The sequence below is a fragment of the Ceratotherium simum genome, chromosome 11 (assembly GCF_057802395.1).
Source record: "Ceratotherium simum simum isolate JZ-2026a chromosome 11, ASM5780239v1, whole genome shotgun sequence".
NCBI classification, from domain to species: domain Eukaryota; kingdom Metazoa; phylum Chordata; class Mammalia; order Perissodactyla; family Rhinocerotidae; genus Ceratotherium; species Ceratotherium simum.
This window is the reverse complement of record NC_141910.1, coordinates 1625672-1642700: the sequence shown is the minus strand read 5'-3', so window position 1 is coordinate 1642700 and position 17029 is coordinate 1625672. Positions and strand designations below refer to the sequence as shown.

At 41.7% G+C, this 17029-nt stretch overlaps 1 protein-coding gene across 1 annotated transcript; it reads left to right on the top strand.

Annotated features, from left to right (window-relative positions):
• The first annotated feature begins 2292 nt into the window (after window positions 1-2292).
• MRPL35 (mitochondrial ribosomal protein L35) lies at window positions 2293-16385 on the top strand. Its single transcript, XM_004437229.2, has 4 exons — window positions 2293-2353; window positions 8184-8373; window positions 8466-8610; window positions 13616-16385. The coding sequence occupies exons 1-4, from the start codon at window positions 2311-2313 to the stop codon at window positions 13802-13804; spliced, it is 567 nt and encodes a 188-aa protein (XP_004437286.1). The 5' UTR covers window positions 2293-2310; the 3' UTR covers window positions 13805-16385.
• Window positions 16386-17029: the final 644 nt, after the last annotated feature.

Below are 17029 nucleotides of genomic sequence, written 5' to 3'. Positions count from 1 at the left end.
CCACAGCATGGCTTGCCAAGCCGTGCGTTGGATGCACGCCCGGGATCTGAACCGACGAACCCCCGGCCGCCGCAGCGGAGCGCACGCACTTAACCGCTTGCGCCACCAGGCCAGCCCCTGGCTTTCTATTAAACCAGACCTTAAAGAGATTTGCTAAAAGGTTAAACAATAGACTCTTCTCACTGATTTTTTTTTAACTGAGAATAGTTATTTTTCATAAAAATATTTATGTTAACATGTAATAGGTTTATAATTGTTTTTAAATGAATTAAGTGCTGTAGGCAGAATAGTTATCAGCAAATATGTCCACATTCTCCTAATGCTTGGAACCTGTGAATATGTTACCTTACGTGACAAAAAAAACTTTGCAGATGTGAGTAAATTAAGAATCTTGAGGGCCGGCCCCGTGGCTTAGCAGTTAAGCGCGTGTGCTCCGCTGCTGGCGGCCAGGGTTCGGATCCCGCGCGCACCGACGCACCGCTTCTCCAGCCATGCTGAGGCTGCGGCCCACATACAGCAACTAGAAGGTTGTGCAACTATGACATACAACTATCTACTGGGGCTTTGGGGGGAAAAAATAAATAGATAAAATCTTTAAAAAAAAAAAAAAAGAATTTTGAGGGCCGGCCACATGGCAAAACGGTTAAGTGCGAGCGCTCTGCTGCTGGCAGCCGGGGTTCAGATCCCGGGCGCGCACCGAAGCTCCGCTTGTCAGGCCATGCTGTGGTGGCGTCCCATATAAGGTGGAGGAAGATGGGCACAGATGTTAGCGAAAAGAGGAGGATTGGTATGGGTGTTAGCTCAGGGCTGATCTTCCTCACAAAAAAAAAAAAGAATCTTGATATGGGGAGACTATCCTAGATTATCTGTGTGGGCATAAGGGTCTTTATGAGTGAAAGGGGAAGGCAGGAGGGTCAAAGTTAGAAAAGGAGATGTGACAATGGAAGCAGTCATCAGAGTGATGTGATTACTGGCTTTGAAGGTGGAAGGAGGCCACAAGCCAAGGAAAGCAGGCAGCCTCTAGAAGCTAGGAAAAGCAGGGAAACAGATTCTCCCTAGAGCCTCCTGAAGTAACACAGCCCTGGACCTTGATTTTAGCCTTATGAAACCCATTTTGGACTTCAGACCTACATAACTGTAAGATAATAAAATTGTGTTGTTTTAAGCCACTAAATTTGTGGTAATTTGTTATAGCAGCAATAGGAGACCAATACGATAAGTATTTTACATTTTTCTCCGTTTTAATTTCCAATACAGTAAATAATAATAGGTATAATACATAATTAAAAGTTCCTTGGGGTCCTCAATTTTTAAGCATGTAAAGAGGTTCTAAGACCAAAACGGTTAAGAACCACTGCCCTAAATAAATCCTGCGTCCTTCTGTTTTGGTTCCCTCTCTCCTCACCTTAGCTCTTGGTGTTCTTACTGCCAAGACTGACCTTGTCCTTGTTAAAATCATCCCCATTCTTTAAGACCCATTTTATATTCTACCTCCTCATCCCTGATCACTCCAATCAGAAGCCTTCTCTCCTTAACTTGAACTGCCCCTATTAGTTATTTATCTTCCTTGTATTCATGTTCTGTACTTGTCTCCATATTAAAAGTGAACTCCTTAAGATCCAGTGTTCAACCCTTACCCATTTCAACCAGTAAATAGTGTTTATAGTAAATGCATGAAAAATCTTAGGGGACAAGGATGGGAGAGAGATTTGTTGGTTTTTTTCCTGCTTGAACATTAGAAAAAAAATGTATGATCACTAATTCTCAGGAATAAAATAAGGAACATAGAATTGTTCAGGAAGAGTTGAGATGCTGTTCTACAAATGGCAATCAGTGTTACTGCGTAGAAAAATGTGTGTGTGCGCGATATCCTTAGGATATTTACATTCATTTGATTATAGTGGCATTCAATTTTTTTAAAAAATTACTTTTAATAACATTGCTATTTCCCATTCATTTAGCCTAACATCTACCAGCTTTGGAAGGATAATAAGTTTTATTCTCTCAAATAATAAAATGAGCAAAAAGAATTGTTTGAAGTATGTTGTGTACTTTAAATGTATTTTTCAATCAAATGCTCAATAAAAATTTGAGAGCCTACTATATGCCAGGCACTATTCTATAGGCTCTTGTTTTACAGCTTGTGAAGGACAGCCTGGCATAGAGAAGACATTCAATAAAGGTCAACTTGACCGTTCCTTTATTCATTTTTTTCCCCCTGCCTCCACGCCCTCCGAATTCCTTTCCCTAATTCCCTTTTGCCGTGAAGCTGTTAGACCCAATGCGGCTGCCGTAGGGCGGGGTAGCAAGATGGCGGCCTCTGCCTTTGCCGGTACGGTGAGAGCAGCATCAGGTCAGTGGAAAGCGGCGTGCTCGATTTATGCCTTCACAGAACGGGGAGCTGGCGCAGGATACAGTGGGCGGTCAGCGTGGAGGTTATCGGGGGAAAAAAAGGGGGGGGTCGTTATTTGAGGTCAGAGGGTTGTTCCAAAATTTCTCCAGGGCGGCCTATATTCGGCCTCCCGCACCAGAGATCCCGAGACACGCGGAGCTGAGTGTCCCGTGTTTTCCGCTTCCTTACCGGCTCCCGGCCATCCCGCCTTCCCTAGAAAACAAACCAGAAGAATTGGGGCAGAGGGGCCGAGGAGACAGAAAAGTCCCACCTAACTCTCTGATTTAGAGGCTACGACCCGCCACTTTGACCTTGAAAAAGTTACTTAATTTCTCTGAATTTCAGATTCTACAACGCTAAAATAGGGATCATACCATCCACCTGAGGACTCAATGAGCTCGTGCACATTTAGCGCCTTGCGTAGTGCCTGGCATATTCTAATAAGTGTGTATGTACGAGATTCACAAAAAGTGCGGGGAATGTGGCTGTTTTATTCGCTCAGTCCCCTGTAGACATCAGGATTTTTTGACGGAGAGAGATTACAGGAGTGAAGGTAGCTAAATTAAGTTGCCTTCACCCTAAGGACTTTTGCAAAAAGTTCAAAATCGTTCCAATATGATAAGATTATCAGTAAATTACTTTCACACAAAATAGGGTAAAATTCTGTGGAAGAATAGAAGAAGAAAAAAGCTACAATGTAAATTTTCCATCTGTTACAGAAGAACTTGTTTATGTGGGGTATTTTTAAATTGTGAAGTGTAACATTTAAAGAAAAAATTATATAACATATGAGTGGCTTAACAAATAACTTGGAAGCAAACATCTGTATAACTAACACCCAGGTCAGAATGTAGAACACTACCAGGATCCTCTTCTTCACCCGTGTGCCTCCCCAGTCAAAATTCCCTATTTCTGCCAAATATAAGCACTATCTTTGTTTTATTATTACCTTGTCTTTTTTCCTGTAACGGTTTTAACATGTGTGTGTGCATCTCTGCATAACATATTGTTTAGCTCTGCCTGTTATGTACTATACATGAATGGAATCACACAGTATGTACTCTTGTGTCTTCTTTTACTTTGTGAAATTCATTCATTTTGCATGTAGCTGTAGTGTTTTCTGATAGCTATTTAATATTCTGTTACTACCCCACAATTCTCCAGTTTACTGTTGATGGGCATTTGGATGTTTCCAGTTTGGGGCGATTAGATACAAAGCTGTTTGACCTTGTGTCCTGGTAGTTTCTGAGTGCAAGAGTTTCTCTAAGGGGTGTATGTATACATATAAAACTAGCTGTGGAATTGCTGAATCAGAGTATGTATATATTCAGTGTGGCCTGATACTGCCCAAGTGATGTGCTGATTTAAAGTCACCCCAGCACTGTATGCTCCACACCCTCACCAACAGTTGGTATTGGTAGACCTACACATTTTTGTCAATCTAGTGGGTATTTAGTGGTGTCTCATTGTGGTTTAAATAGCATTTCCCTGATTAGTAATGAGTCAGAATACCTTTACACATGTGTATTGGCCATTTGAATTTCTTTTATGAAATATCCACTTAAATATTTTGCCCATTTTTCTATTGAGTTCTTTGTCTTATTGATTTATAGTAGTTCTTATATGTGTCCTTTCTCATATAAGTGTGTTTCCAATATCTTCTCCCACTCTGGCTTGCCTTCTTGGTTTATTTAAAGTATCTTTTGATGAAAAGAAGTTCTTATTTTCCTCAACTTGAATTTATTGTCCTTGTCTTTTTTTTTTTTTTTTTTTGAGGAAGATCAGCCCTGAGCTAACATCCATGCCAATCTTCCTCTTTTTGCTGAAGAAGACCGGCCCTGAGCTAACATCTATTGCCAGTCCTCCTCCTTTTTTTTTTTCCCCTTTTTCTCCCCAAAGCCCCAGTAGATAGTTGTATGTCATAGTTGCACATCCTTCTAGTTGCTGCATGTGGGACGCGGCCTCAGCATGGCCAGACAAGTGGTGCGTTGGTGTGCACCTGGGATCCAAACCCGGGCCACCAGTAGCGGAGCGCGTGCACTTAACCGCTAAGCCATGGGGCCGGCCCCTGTCCTTGTCTTTTTTAAGTAGATGATGTAGGTGGGTATCAATTCAGATTCCATTGAAAACATTTAAAAGAGTGATGTGACATTTTTATTTTTTATTTTTATTTTTTATTTTTTTTATAATTTTATTTCTTTCTTTCTTTTCCTCCAAAGCCCCAGTAGGTAGTTGTATGTCGTAGTTGCAAATCCTTCTAGTTGCTGTATGTGGGACACGGCCTCAGCATGGCCGGAGAAGCGGTGCGTCGGTGCGTGCCCGGGATGCGAACCCGGGCCGCCAGCAGCGGAGCGCGCACACTTAACAGCGGAGCGCGCGCACTTAACCTCTAAGCCACGGGGCCGGCCCAATGTGACATTTTTAAATGTCAGTATTTTAAATATACTGGAAATTATATCCTTTATAGCAATTTATTTATTTATTTTTTAAATTTTATTTATTTACTTATTTATTTTCCCCCAAAGCCCCAGTAGATAGTTGTATGTCATAGCTGCACATCCTTCTAGTTGCTGTACGTGGGACTCGGCCTCAGCATGGCCGGAGAAGCAGTGCCTTGGTGGGCGCCTGGGATCCGAACCCAGGCTGCCAGCAGTGGAGCGCGCGCACTTAACCGCTGAGCCACGGGGCCGGCCCCTTTATAGCAATTTAAACAATTTAAAATTTTAGATATGACGTAAAATTTTGTGAAAGGGTACATAATTTTTCAAAATTCTTTTAGAGGGTATGGGATCGAAAAAGCTTGAAGACCACTACTTATGCACTGTCACGCGCACCTCCCCGTCCCACCCCCCACCATACTTTTGATTCCTGCCACACGGGGCTATTTGTAATTCCCCAAACGTACTAGACAGTTTTTGTCTCTTCGTCTGTGTGCCTCCTGTTCTCTCTGCCTCTCTTATTTCTTCAAAACTCTGGTTTTGTGTCACTTTGTGAAAATGTCTGTGTTCTCCATACAAGAGTGTGTTTATCGAAAGCCAGCCTATATTAAAATACCCAAACATGGCAGAAGACTGAAGGAGCAGTTAATTACTGCCCTTGATTTGTCTGCTGTTTTGTTAACACAGTCTGAGTTAAGATTCTGTTCGGTTTTTACAAGCCAGATCACATGGTTGCTCCATCAGAGGGTATGGTGGATAAAGACCCCCAAGTCATTTTCCCAGGAACTGCTTTCAAGCCAGGTTCACCCTTCCTGCTGTTCCAGTAACCGTTTTTTCTAGCCTCAGTGTGTTTATCCCCGGTTTCATCTTGTTAATTTTGATCCATTTCTCTCTCTTACTGAAATCACTTTGAGTCCAGATAGTATATGTCAATAAGTCATGGTTCCCTGCTTGGTTTGTGTGCAGATTTGATAAACATGCCTTATGCAGCTTCAGCACCTTCGTAAAAATTGGGGAAAAAATAGAGTCCATTAGGGAGCCAGGAAGAGACTTTTCACCAGGAGAACAGCAATCAGCTAACTTGGGGATAGTTTCCAGTCACCTTGGAATTTACCTAACTGTACTATTATCCTGCCCACATTTCTGTATTTCTTTAGAATATAAAGAAACCTTTCATATGCCTTCCTAAAGTCAGATACATGGTGTCTAGACATTCCCATGATTTCCCAGGCTAGTGACTGCATCAAAAAATGAGGTGAAGTTCTTTTTAAGGAACAATTCACTCCCAGTTGACGATATTTTTTTTTCCTGTGCACTTCCTATACTTCCTATTTATTTATCCATTCTAACATTTTTTCCTACAGATGAGCCTGTAGTTTATCTGCTCACTTCCTTCAGGGCTGGTTTCCAAGAATTTCTATGAGTTTTTGTTTTTTAACTGAGATATATCAAGCTCTGATGATCTATGAAAATTAGGACATTTTCTTGTCTTTAATCCTCCTCTTGGATTGACTTAATCTTTCAAAGATTACCTCCTGGCTTGTAAGCATGTCTGCAGATATTTTCAGTTCTTTGAGATATAAGTTATTTATACCTGGAGACTTGAATGCTGGCCTTGAGTAGAGAACTTGACTTGCAAGGGCACAGTATAAGGGCTCTCTCACCAGTCCCTTGAATCTTGGATTTCAGCTAACTGATTAATGTTTATGCTGCCTTCTTCAGTGTGAAAGTTATTATCTTTGATGGAAAACAGAAAAGCAAAATAAAGGTTTTAAGTGTTGTCTTCCTTCTGCCACCTGTTAACATTATACCATCTTTGCTAAGCATTCCTCAGCTCTTCTTTATTATCTACTATTAGCATTCATTAAATGTTTTTCTCGGTGCCAGGCACTCTTCCTAGCACTTGACATGTTTTACCTCATTTTATTCTTATTACTTCCCCATGATTAACCTCATTTAAATTTGAGGAAACTGGGGCACAGAAAGGTTAAGTAACTTGCCTGTGGTCACATAGTTAGTATGTAGTAGAGCTAGAATATGAACCCAAACAGTCTGACTGAAACCTTAGCACTTGACTTCTACCCCACACTGCCCGTCATTTGTTATGTGAAATCAGTGCAGTGGACAATAAGGCAGTGGTTCTAAGCCCTGGCTGAGCATCAGACTCACCTGTGGAATTTTTTTTAACCAACTATTGAGGTATAATTTATATACCATAAAATTACCTGTTTTACGTGCATAATTTGATGAGGTTTAGTAAATTTAGTGAGTTGTACAAGCATCACTACAGTCTAGTTTTAGGACATTTCCATCATCCTGGGGAGTTCTTTCAACATGCACATTCTTTTTTTTTTTTTTTTTTTTTGTGAGGAAGATCAGCCCTGAGCTAACATCCATGCTAATCCTCCTCTTTTTGCTGAGGAAGACCGGCTCTGAGCTAACATCTATTGCCAATCCTCCTCCTCCCCCCCCCCCGCAAAGCCCCAGTAGATAGTTGTGTGTCATAGCTGCACGTCCTTCTAGTTGCTGTATGTGGGACGCGGCCTCAGCATGGCCAGAGAAGCAGCGCGTTGGTGTGTGCCCGGGATCCGAACCTGGGCCGCCAGCAGTGGAGCGCGCTCACTCAACCGCCAAACCATGGGGCCCACCCTCTGTTTTCTTTCTGAATCCTTCTCTTGCCACTCTGTTTTCTCTCCAGGGAGTTGTCAGGCTTTCATGTCTCTGCCCTGCCATGGCAGTATGTGCTGGAGGTCTGTCTCATCAGGGTATAAGATCTGGCAGGTGGCAATTACTGTTACATATATTTTGTTCCCTACTGTTGAACACAGAACTAGGACACGTCAGACTGGATTGTAGTGATGGTTGCACAACTCGCTAAATTTACTAAAAAGCACTGAATTGTACACAAATGGGTAATTTTGTGGTATGTAAGTTATACCTCAGTAAAGTTGGTGAAAAGCTCCACAAGTGAGTCTGATGCTCAGGACACATTAATTATGTAAACACTTAGTTGCTTTGTTTTTTTTTTTTTTTTTGTGAGGAGGATCTGCCCTGAGCTAACATCTGCCAATCCTCCTCTTTTTGCTGAGGAAGACTGGCCCTGGGCTAACATCCGTGCCCATCTTCCTCCACTTTATATGGGACGCCGCTACAGCATGGCTCGCCAAGCGGTGCGTCAGTGAGTGCCCGGGATCCGAACCGGCGAACCCCAGGCTGCCGCAGCAGAACGCGCACTTAACTGCTTGTGCCACCGGGCTGGCCCCTGGTTGCTTTGATATATTACTTAATTTTAAATATCTGGATGCATATTTTGGAGTATTTTATTAAATGTGTATACTTCTCTCTCTTTACAGGAATCTTACGGCCCCTGAATATTTTGGCGTCTTCAGCCTATCGAAACTGCACCAGGAATGCCTGTCTTAGTTCTACACTGTCCACCCGACATTTTAGTCATGTGCAGACACCAGTTGTTTCCTCTGCTCCCAGGCTCATCACATGTGTCAGAAACCTGACATGGGGGCATACGGCAAGAATCTTCAATAGGTAGAGTATATTTCAGTAAACATAACTGGACAAAATTTCCAAGCTTTATTGCTGATAAAATTTTATTTTAAAATTTTTAAAATATATTTTAGAGTGGTCCCCTTGCTTCCAAATATCCTGAAGCTACCAGTCAGAACTGTAACATACTTCAGTTCACGAAAAGGCAAGAGAAAGACTGTGAAAGCTGTCATCTATAGGTTTCTTCGACTTCATTCTGGCCTTTGGCTAAGGAGGAAGGTGAGTCTTCACACTGGTACTTGATTGAAAAAGGATTGTGAGCAGACTAGAATGAAGCAGGATTTGTTAGCCTATTCGTTAACAGTCTTCCTCCTATTTCACCACCCGCCTTTACAGTGCTGTGCTTAAGTACCGGCTTGGCGGGCGTCTCTTCATGTAAGTGAATCCATATGAAGAAAACATGTTTAAGCATTCATAAAACAAAATCTTATTCACAGTGGCGAAGGTCTTCACTGTAGGACAGGTTCATCTCTGGTCTTGTCCATGTCTGGCTTTTCTAATGATTACCAGAAGCCCTTCAAAACCCCCAGTGTGTAATAACCTGTGGGGAGGCTCTGTTTACGACCAGACTGTTACAACAGTGGAGCAGACTTCAGCAAAGACTTAGTTGCGTGGCTCAGATTTGGGGACTGAAGAGCTTTCAGCCTACCTTGGATTGGATTCTCCAGGTGGCTTAATCTTTATGGCAGAACATTAACCTGACATGCACTTTTTTTTTTTAAACTTTATAAGTTTTTCTCTCTGTTGGTGTGTGTGATTGGGCACCATATCAGACAGAACTCTAATACTTACTCTGGCCAGGGATCACAGCCTCCAAGGAGGACTCTGACAAATTCTGTCTGCTCTGTCCTCTCCCATAGTGCATGTCATGAGCGTGAAGGTGGGCTTTTTCATTCACATCCTTATTCATAGAAACAGAATAGCTAATAATTAGAAAGCAGCTAAAGACCAGAGTTTTGTAAAACCACCTTTGAATTTTGATAACTATTCAAATCCTAATTCCCTTTTACTACTTACACGTTAACAAATGATTCTTTAAAGATCAAAATTTGTTTCCCTGTAAAAATAATAATTAATTGGTAGGACTTTGTCACTATTTAAAAGGTTGAAAGGATTAGCCCCTCTCTAATAAACAATCCTGAACTTGTAGATAAATAGGTTGATTAGAACTCTCAGCTCATTTCTCCATTGGAACAATTGGTACAGTCACGCATCACATAATGACATTTGGGTCAGCGACAGACTGCATATACCATGGTGGTCCCATAAGATTAGTACCATATGGCCTACGTGCGTAGTAGGCTATACCATCTAGGATTGTGTAAGTACACTCTGTGATGTTCACACAACAACCAAATTGCCTAATGATGCATTTCTCAGAACGTATACCCGTCATTAAGCAACGTATAACTAGTTAATTTCCTACAGTGGTCAATGGAAGCTCATGTAATCCATAAGTAGCTGAACTAAGTATAAGTACTTCAGCTAATAGCTCTGCATTTTGTGAATTTTATTTTACTTTTTTAAATTTTATTTATTTTTTCCCCCAAAGCCCCAGTAGATAGTTGTATGTCATAGCTGCACTTCCTTCTAGTTGCTGTATGTGGGACACGGCCTCAGCATGGCCGGAGAAGCAGTGTGTCAGTGTGCGCCCAGGATCCGAACCTGGGCCGCCAGTAGCAGAGCGCGCGTACTTAACCGCTAAGCCACGGGGCCGGCCCTGCGTTTTGTCAATTTTAGACCATTGGAAACATTTCCTCCCCTTTGTTATCATACTAAGTATTTCCAAGTCCTCATCTGGCCCTAGATAAAATGAAATGGGTGGTTTTCCTTGCCTTCCTTTCCATGTCCCTTTTATTGGGCCCTGAAGCCCTCATGTTGTTATAAAGGACTTGATCAAATTCTCCAGTCATAATACCTAGTCCTCATTCAGGGCCCCAAAAATATTCCATATGCAGAATGTCCTGTTTCATCAAAATCTAATTTTAAGAAGAAAACAAAATATCTAGGTGGGTTAACTTACACTAATGTATAAACACTGAAAGTATTTTCTTTTTTTTAAATATTTTATTTATTTATTTATTTTCCCCCCAAAGCCCCAGTTGATAGTTGTATGTCATAGCTGCACATTCTTCTAGTTGCTGTACGTGGGACACGGCCTCAGCATAGCCAGAGAAGTGGTGCGTCGGTGCGCGCCCGGGATCCAAACCCAGGCCGCCAGCAGCGGAGTGCGCGCACTTAACCGCTAAGCCACGGGGCTGGCCCAAACTGAAAGTATTTTCTTTAGCATAGTGTTATCCAGGTGTCTCTAGTTTTTATTGTTTATTCTCTCCTTGCCATTTGTTTCTTTTTTTTTTTTTTATAATTTTATTTATTTATTTTTTCCCCCAAAGCCCCAGTAGATAGTTGTATGTCATAGCTGCACATCCTTCCAGTTGCTGTATGTGGGAGGCGGCCTCAGCATGGCTGGAGAAGCGGCGCGTCGGTGCGTGCCCGGGATCCAAACCCAGGCCGCCAGCAGCGGAGTGCGCGCACTTAACCGCCAAGCCACGGGGCCGGCCCCCTCCTTGCCATTTCTGAACCTAGAGATTGTCTAAAAAGTTTCAAACATTTTCACAGTGGTTGCATTCCACAGAATAATCTTCAAAGTATACTGGTGGTGACGGGCAGGATGGCAAATTGTTGTTGTTAGTACCCTCGAGTTGATTCCAACTCCTAGCAACCCTGTGTATAGCACAGCGGAACCTACGTGGTCTTTTTGCACCATCCTCTCACCTTCCAGGGCTATATCAGACAGTGCTCCACTGTTATTCACAGGGTTTTCATGGCCAATTTTTTTAGAAATGGGTGCATAGGTCCTTCTAAGTAGTCTATCTTAGTCTGGAAGCTCAGCTGAACCTGTCCATCATGGGTGACCCTGCTGATATTTGAAATACCAGTGGCATAGCTTTCAGCATCACACCAACACGCAGCCACCACAATATGACAGCCAACACACAGGTGGTGTGGTTCCCTGACAGGGAAACAAACCTGGGCTATAGCAGTGAGAGTGCTGAATCTTAACCACTAAACCACCAGGGCTGGCTGGGACAGCAAATTAGCTGTCATTAAGTCAGAGATCCAGAGGGACCCAGGGTGGCTTGCAAACTAGAAAATTATTACACAAAAATGGGAATTTTGGTTTGAATCTTTCAATTAAAATTGTAAGCAATGAGTAGTAAAAATCTGATCTCTGGCATTTTATTTTTTTTTATTATTTTTTATTTTTTTGCTGAGGAATATTCACCCTGAGCTAACATCTGTTGCCAATCTTCCTCTTTTTTCGCTTGAGAAAGATTAGCCCTGAGCTAACATCTGTGCCAGTCTTCCTCTATTTTGTATGTGGGACACCTCCATGGCGTGGCTGATAAGCAGAGTAAGTCCGTGCCTGGGATCCGAACCCGTGATCCTGGGCCACTGAAGCAGAGCGTGTGGAACTTTAACCATTGGGCCATGGGGCTGGCCCCTGATCTCTGGCGTTTTATAATTTTTTATTTATTTATTTTTTTCCCCCAAAGCCCCAGTAGATAGTTGTATGTCATAGCTGCACATCCTTCTAGTTGCTGTATGTGGGACGCGGCCTCAGCATGGCCGGAGAATCGGTGTGTTGGTGCGCGCCCGGGATCCAACCCGGGCCGCCAGCAGCGGAGCGTGAGCACGTAACCGCTAAGCCACAGGGCCGGCCCTCTGGCGTTTTAAAACCAGAACTCTTAAATAACCTTTCCTTATTTCTGAGCAGCACTGTCCTATAGAAGTTGCTTGTCACAATGATGACACTAAGACATGTCAGAAACCCAAGGTAGGGCCAGGACCAATCTTCCTCAGGAAAAAAGAGGAGAATTGGCATCTGATGTTAGCTCAGGGCTGATCTTCTTAACACACACACAAAAAGCAACCCAAGGCACTTCTCAGCAGAGAGCTGTGGTTTTGTTCAGTTAGTGTGGTGCCCTAAAGAGCCCTGGGCTTGAAAGGACCCAAGGGCTCTTACAATAGCTTGGGTTCTAGTCTCACCTCCCCTGTAACATACTGTGTGGTTTTAGTCTATCATTAACCTGGGTGGTACCTAAGGTCTCTTCTAGTATAAACAGGCTATGATTGTAGTTTTTATATTCAAGCTGATTTTCTGTTTCTTCAAAATTAATAATGCATAGATGGTGTATATGGCAGTCCTGGGTTAAACATACGGGTTAACCATTCCTTCACCACTCCTAATATTTTACTGTATTCATTATACCTTAGAAAAGTGCTTACTATAGAAATTGGTCCCTACTTTGTGAAAGGAATAAATGAAGCAATGTATTTGAGAACTGTGCTTCTCAGCCCTTGTAATACTTAGCCTCCTTAAATGAACATAAATGTTATCAACCTAGCCAGTACACCCTTCATCATCCTCCACGTTAGGAAAAATAGTAGCGTAGTGGTTTAAGAATTCCTACTAGTTCTCTGACCTCAGTCTGCTACTTACCTTCTCTAATCAATTTTTCTTTAATCTGTGAAATGAGAATAATAGTATGTTGTTAAAGATTGTTGAAGAGACAATAAGGTAATGCAGATGAAGTTAGCTATTATAATTATATATCACTACCCTTACTACATCAGCCACAAAGATTTATCTAGCTTATTTTCTATGGTTTTAATTTAAATAATCTTTTTTCAGAATATTACATTATTAATATTTCTTTTTCAAACTACACATGCCTTCTCTATCTACCTGCCATTGAGAATCTCATCTTTCTGAAAAACATACTAGCTCCTATGAAAGTCTGGTCTTGGGCCGGCCCCGTGGCTTAGTGGTTAAGTGCACACGCTCCGCTGCTGGCGGCACGGGTTCAGATCCCAGGCGTGCACCGACGCACTGCTTCTCCGACCATGCTGAGGCTGCGTCACACACATACAGCAACTAGAAGGATGTGCAACTATGACATACAACTATCTACTGGGGCTTTGGGGAAAAAAAGGAGGAGGATTGGCACTAGATGTTAGCTCAGAGCCAGTCTTCCTCACCAAAAAAAGAGGAGGATTAGCATGGATGTTAGCTCAGGGCTGATCTTCCTCACCAAAAAAAAAAAAAAAAAGAAAGTCTGGTCTTTGTTGCCATTGGACCTATAAACCATGAGTAGTGAAGTTAGCTGTTGTTTCCTATATGATATAATGTTTTAAATGTCTTTGTAATATTATCTAACAGGCTGGTTATAAGAAAAAATTGTGGAAAAAGACGACTGCAAGAAAAAGACGCTTGAGGGAATTTGTGTTCTGCAATAAAACCCAGAGTAAGCTCTTAGATAAAATGACAACATCTTTCTGGAAGAGGCGAAACTGGTACGCTGATGATCCTTATCAGAAGTATCATGATCGAACAAACCTGAAAGTATAGATCAGAACTTTTATGATTTCCGTTACTGAATATGTATCTTTGTGTATATGATGTCTTTGCAAAAATGAAATAGTATAAAACTTGATGTAAATTGTACCCACTGATACGGAAACATACAGTACCAACATTAAAGTTTTAAAACTTAATGGATTAAACATTCCCAGATTTGTTCAGGGAAATAGAAGTTTAAAATTGTAGATTATTTTTAACAAATGGTAATGGCTTAACTACTTGTTCCAATTAGGCTTATTTAGTTGCAAGGAATCTCAAGTTAGGACAGATATAAAAGACTGTATCACTAACAAGTTAGCTCAAGCAGTGTGACATTATTTTAAGCATATGTGCCTGGGAACTCAGGAACCACCTCACCACCCCCATGTCCCACCCAGAACTAACCCCCTGGCCTCAGGAAGAGCAGAAGTTATATGGTGAGCCTAGATCTGAGGCACCTCCAGGGGCCTCAGCAGCAGGAAATGGTGGGTCTTTATGCTTGAGGTGTGCCATGCACATGGCTCAGTTCTTTTTACATTGCTGGCTCCATTCTCTCTCTACTCACCAACTTCTCTGATTCACAGCTTTGCTCACTCTTGATTTCTGCTGCCTCATAATAACTCTAGCTTGCACCTTTGAGGTTCTTTTCTACATCATGACCCTTAGCTCCTATCTCCAATCTCTAATTGCCAAGAGACTGTAACTGGGCCAGCTTACCTTTTTATACCAGGTCTCATCAGGGGTCACTGACCAGTGTAGAAATTGGCTCTTCTTAGGTCAGAAGCCCACCCTGGCCTACTTGGTTGTATTACCAGGTTTGCGTGGAACAAAAAATAGTTATGTGAGCAGTTTCACTTAGAGGTGAGCATGGGGTGGCAACACACATCTAGTTATCCAAGGTTCATTGTGTTCATAACAGTTCTCACTTAGTTTTTTAGAACAGGCTTTTTTATAGAGAGAAGAGTAAATGAAATAGCGTTTCATGAAGTATGCCCATTCATGAAACAGAAGAGGCTATACAAATGAAGACAAAACTTTTTACCCAAGAGTTGAAAGATACTGTATTTTTTTAAAGTTTGTTTATCCTCTTGAGATTTCATATTTTTAATTGTGAGGGTAAACTTCTTCCAAAATTTTCCAAAGACAACATTGTAGAAACTACGGAAGAAAAAGTCACCTCAATCATTTGAGAAATGATGTGAGTTAAGCATTGTTCGCTTGAAGAGGGACAGGTGAGAGGCACTGAGGAAAATTCAGTTGACTAAGTGATTCTAGTCTAGGGTAGTGGTTCTCAGCTCTCCCACCAGAATTATCTGGGAAGCATTTTCAAATAACAGAGCACTTTGCCTGGTTGAAAAACCACCATTAAGTAAAATTATATCTCAACTACTGCTTCAAATCCTTTAATATAATAGTTGATGATGATAAGATGAAGTTCCTCTATTGTTAATAGAATAAGATAAAAGATAACCAAAGTGAAATTCTGTGGCTTGTCAACTAGGATTGTTTGAGGAATTCCTTGAAACGAGTGTGTGTTCATTAAAAGGAAAAGGGGTGACAATAGAGTGTTCTAAAACTAGAAGGTCAAGTGTGTTCCTGTTTATGGGACCGATTAATAAAGAACAGACATTTGATTTGAGATGCAGTAAGAGCCTAAAGCATGGAATGGCATTCTGTTTTGATGGGTTTTCATTTCCTCATACTTCTGAGATGGCAGAAGCCAACCAGTTATTAGGCTTCCACATCATTTCTCACCTGTGTGGCTCTTGCCCTCTCTCACTGACCCCTGGTAGCAGATGGAACTGATGCCTGAAGAAGTTGAGGAGGAAGACACTTTCCCACTGCCTTCATGACTTCTCTAGTGCAAATATGGACAACAAGGGTCTCTGTGACAGGGGCCTCAGGCACCTTGGTTTCTCCTCTAGGCCAGGGACAGGTGAGGTAGAAACAAGGACCAGCAACCAGGCCTCGGCATCCCGAGCTGGACTGCAGTGGAAGGGCTGACGGGTACATGAGTTAGGGGAAAGGGAATTTTCATTTATATGATTTTTGTTTTGTGGGTAGCAAGGCTTATCATCAACACTGATATTACAGTTTGACAACAACACATCTTTCATTAAATTAAAGGGTCTACCCAAATGACACTCAGGTATATGTAAAAGTATAATAAGTTATTAAACACCTACTATGCCCAGCATGGGGATGAGCATGTCTGTACAAAACTGCTAATCCTCATACTAACCTTGCAAAGGAGATATTATTTATCCCTAGTTTAGATTTGAGGAAACTAAGGCTTATAGAAGGTTAAGTAAACCTTATATAGCTAACAAGTCACAGAACCCAGGTCTGAAACCTTGGAAACCTGTGTATTTCTCTGAGTCTTCTAACAACATATGAAAATTCATATCTAAATCAACAAGTGACTGTAACCCAGCACTATAAATACTAAATACTTCTGGACACTGTACCAAGTCCGCTTTTAAATTTTATAACTTTGCTTTTCTGTTATTTGTCAGCTCTTAACCCGGTTAATCTCAGTTCTGTTGACATTAAACTTGGCTCAGTAAGTGAATAAATTAATGGATTTTCAGCCTTTCTTTCCATCTCGTCTTCTTTCTTCCAGTCCTCTGAATCTGCTTCTTTACCTGCTGCTGCCTTATTTTACAGTTCTCATGTCAAGCATGTAGAATATAGGACTATAAAGGTAAAGAAAATGAGTGCTTCATTTCGATGTTGCAAATTTTGAGTTTCCAAGTCTTTGTGACCAGCCGATGAAGCTTACGTGTGCCTGTTCAGATGTTAAAGGCAAGGGCTGCAGCCATGTGAAGGGCGTCCGTACTGCCCAGTGCACCTCCACATGCACCACCCTCTTCTGACCTGCACGCATACTCTTCCATTTGCTGATGAGGAAACAGGTTCCAAGAAGGAAAAGGATGCACCAAAGATCTGTTTGCAGAATTAAAACTGCCTACCAGATAAACTACTCTATTTTCACAGCTACCCGGTTTCCACTGGTGACCTTTGTAAAACAAACAGCCTACCAGATCTGTATTTATGTGCTCAACTAGTTTTCAAAACCCTGATATCATTTAATTTTTTTTCCTCGCAACAATTCTTTGCAGTAGGCTTGGGGCCAAGTCATCAGGCACCAAGCCAGTTTGTGGCTGAGCATTCAGCTTCTAATCCTTGCTATGTCCATATTTTTTTTAAGTATTTTTTTTTTCCACATAAGCC

Coding starts and splice junctions, on each gene's coding strand:
- MRPL35 (XM_004437229.2), top strand. CDS start 2,311: ATGGCGGCCTCTGCCTTTGCCGGTACGGTGAGAGCAGCATCAG. Junction 2,354..8,183: donor TACGGTGAGAGCAGCATCAG/GTCAGTGGAAAG, acceptor CTCTCTTTACAG/GAATCTTACGGCCCCTGAAT. Junction 8,374..8,465: donor ACGGCAAGAATCTTCAATAG/GTAGAGTATATT, acceptor AATATATTTTAG/AGTGGTCCCCTTGCTTCCAA.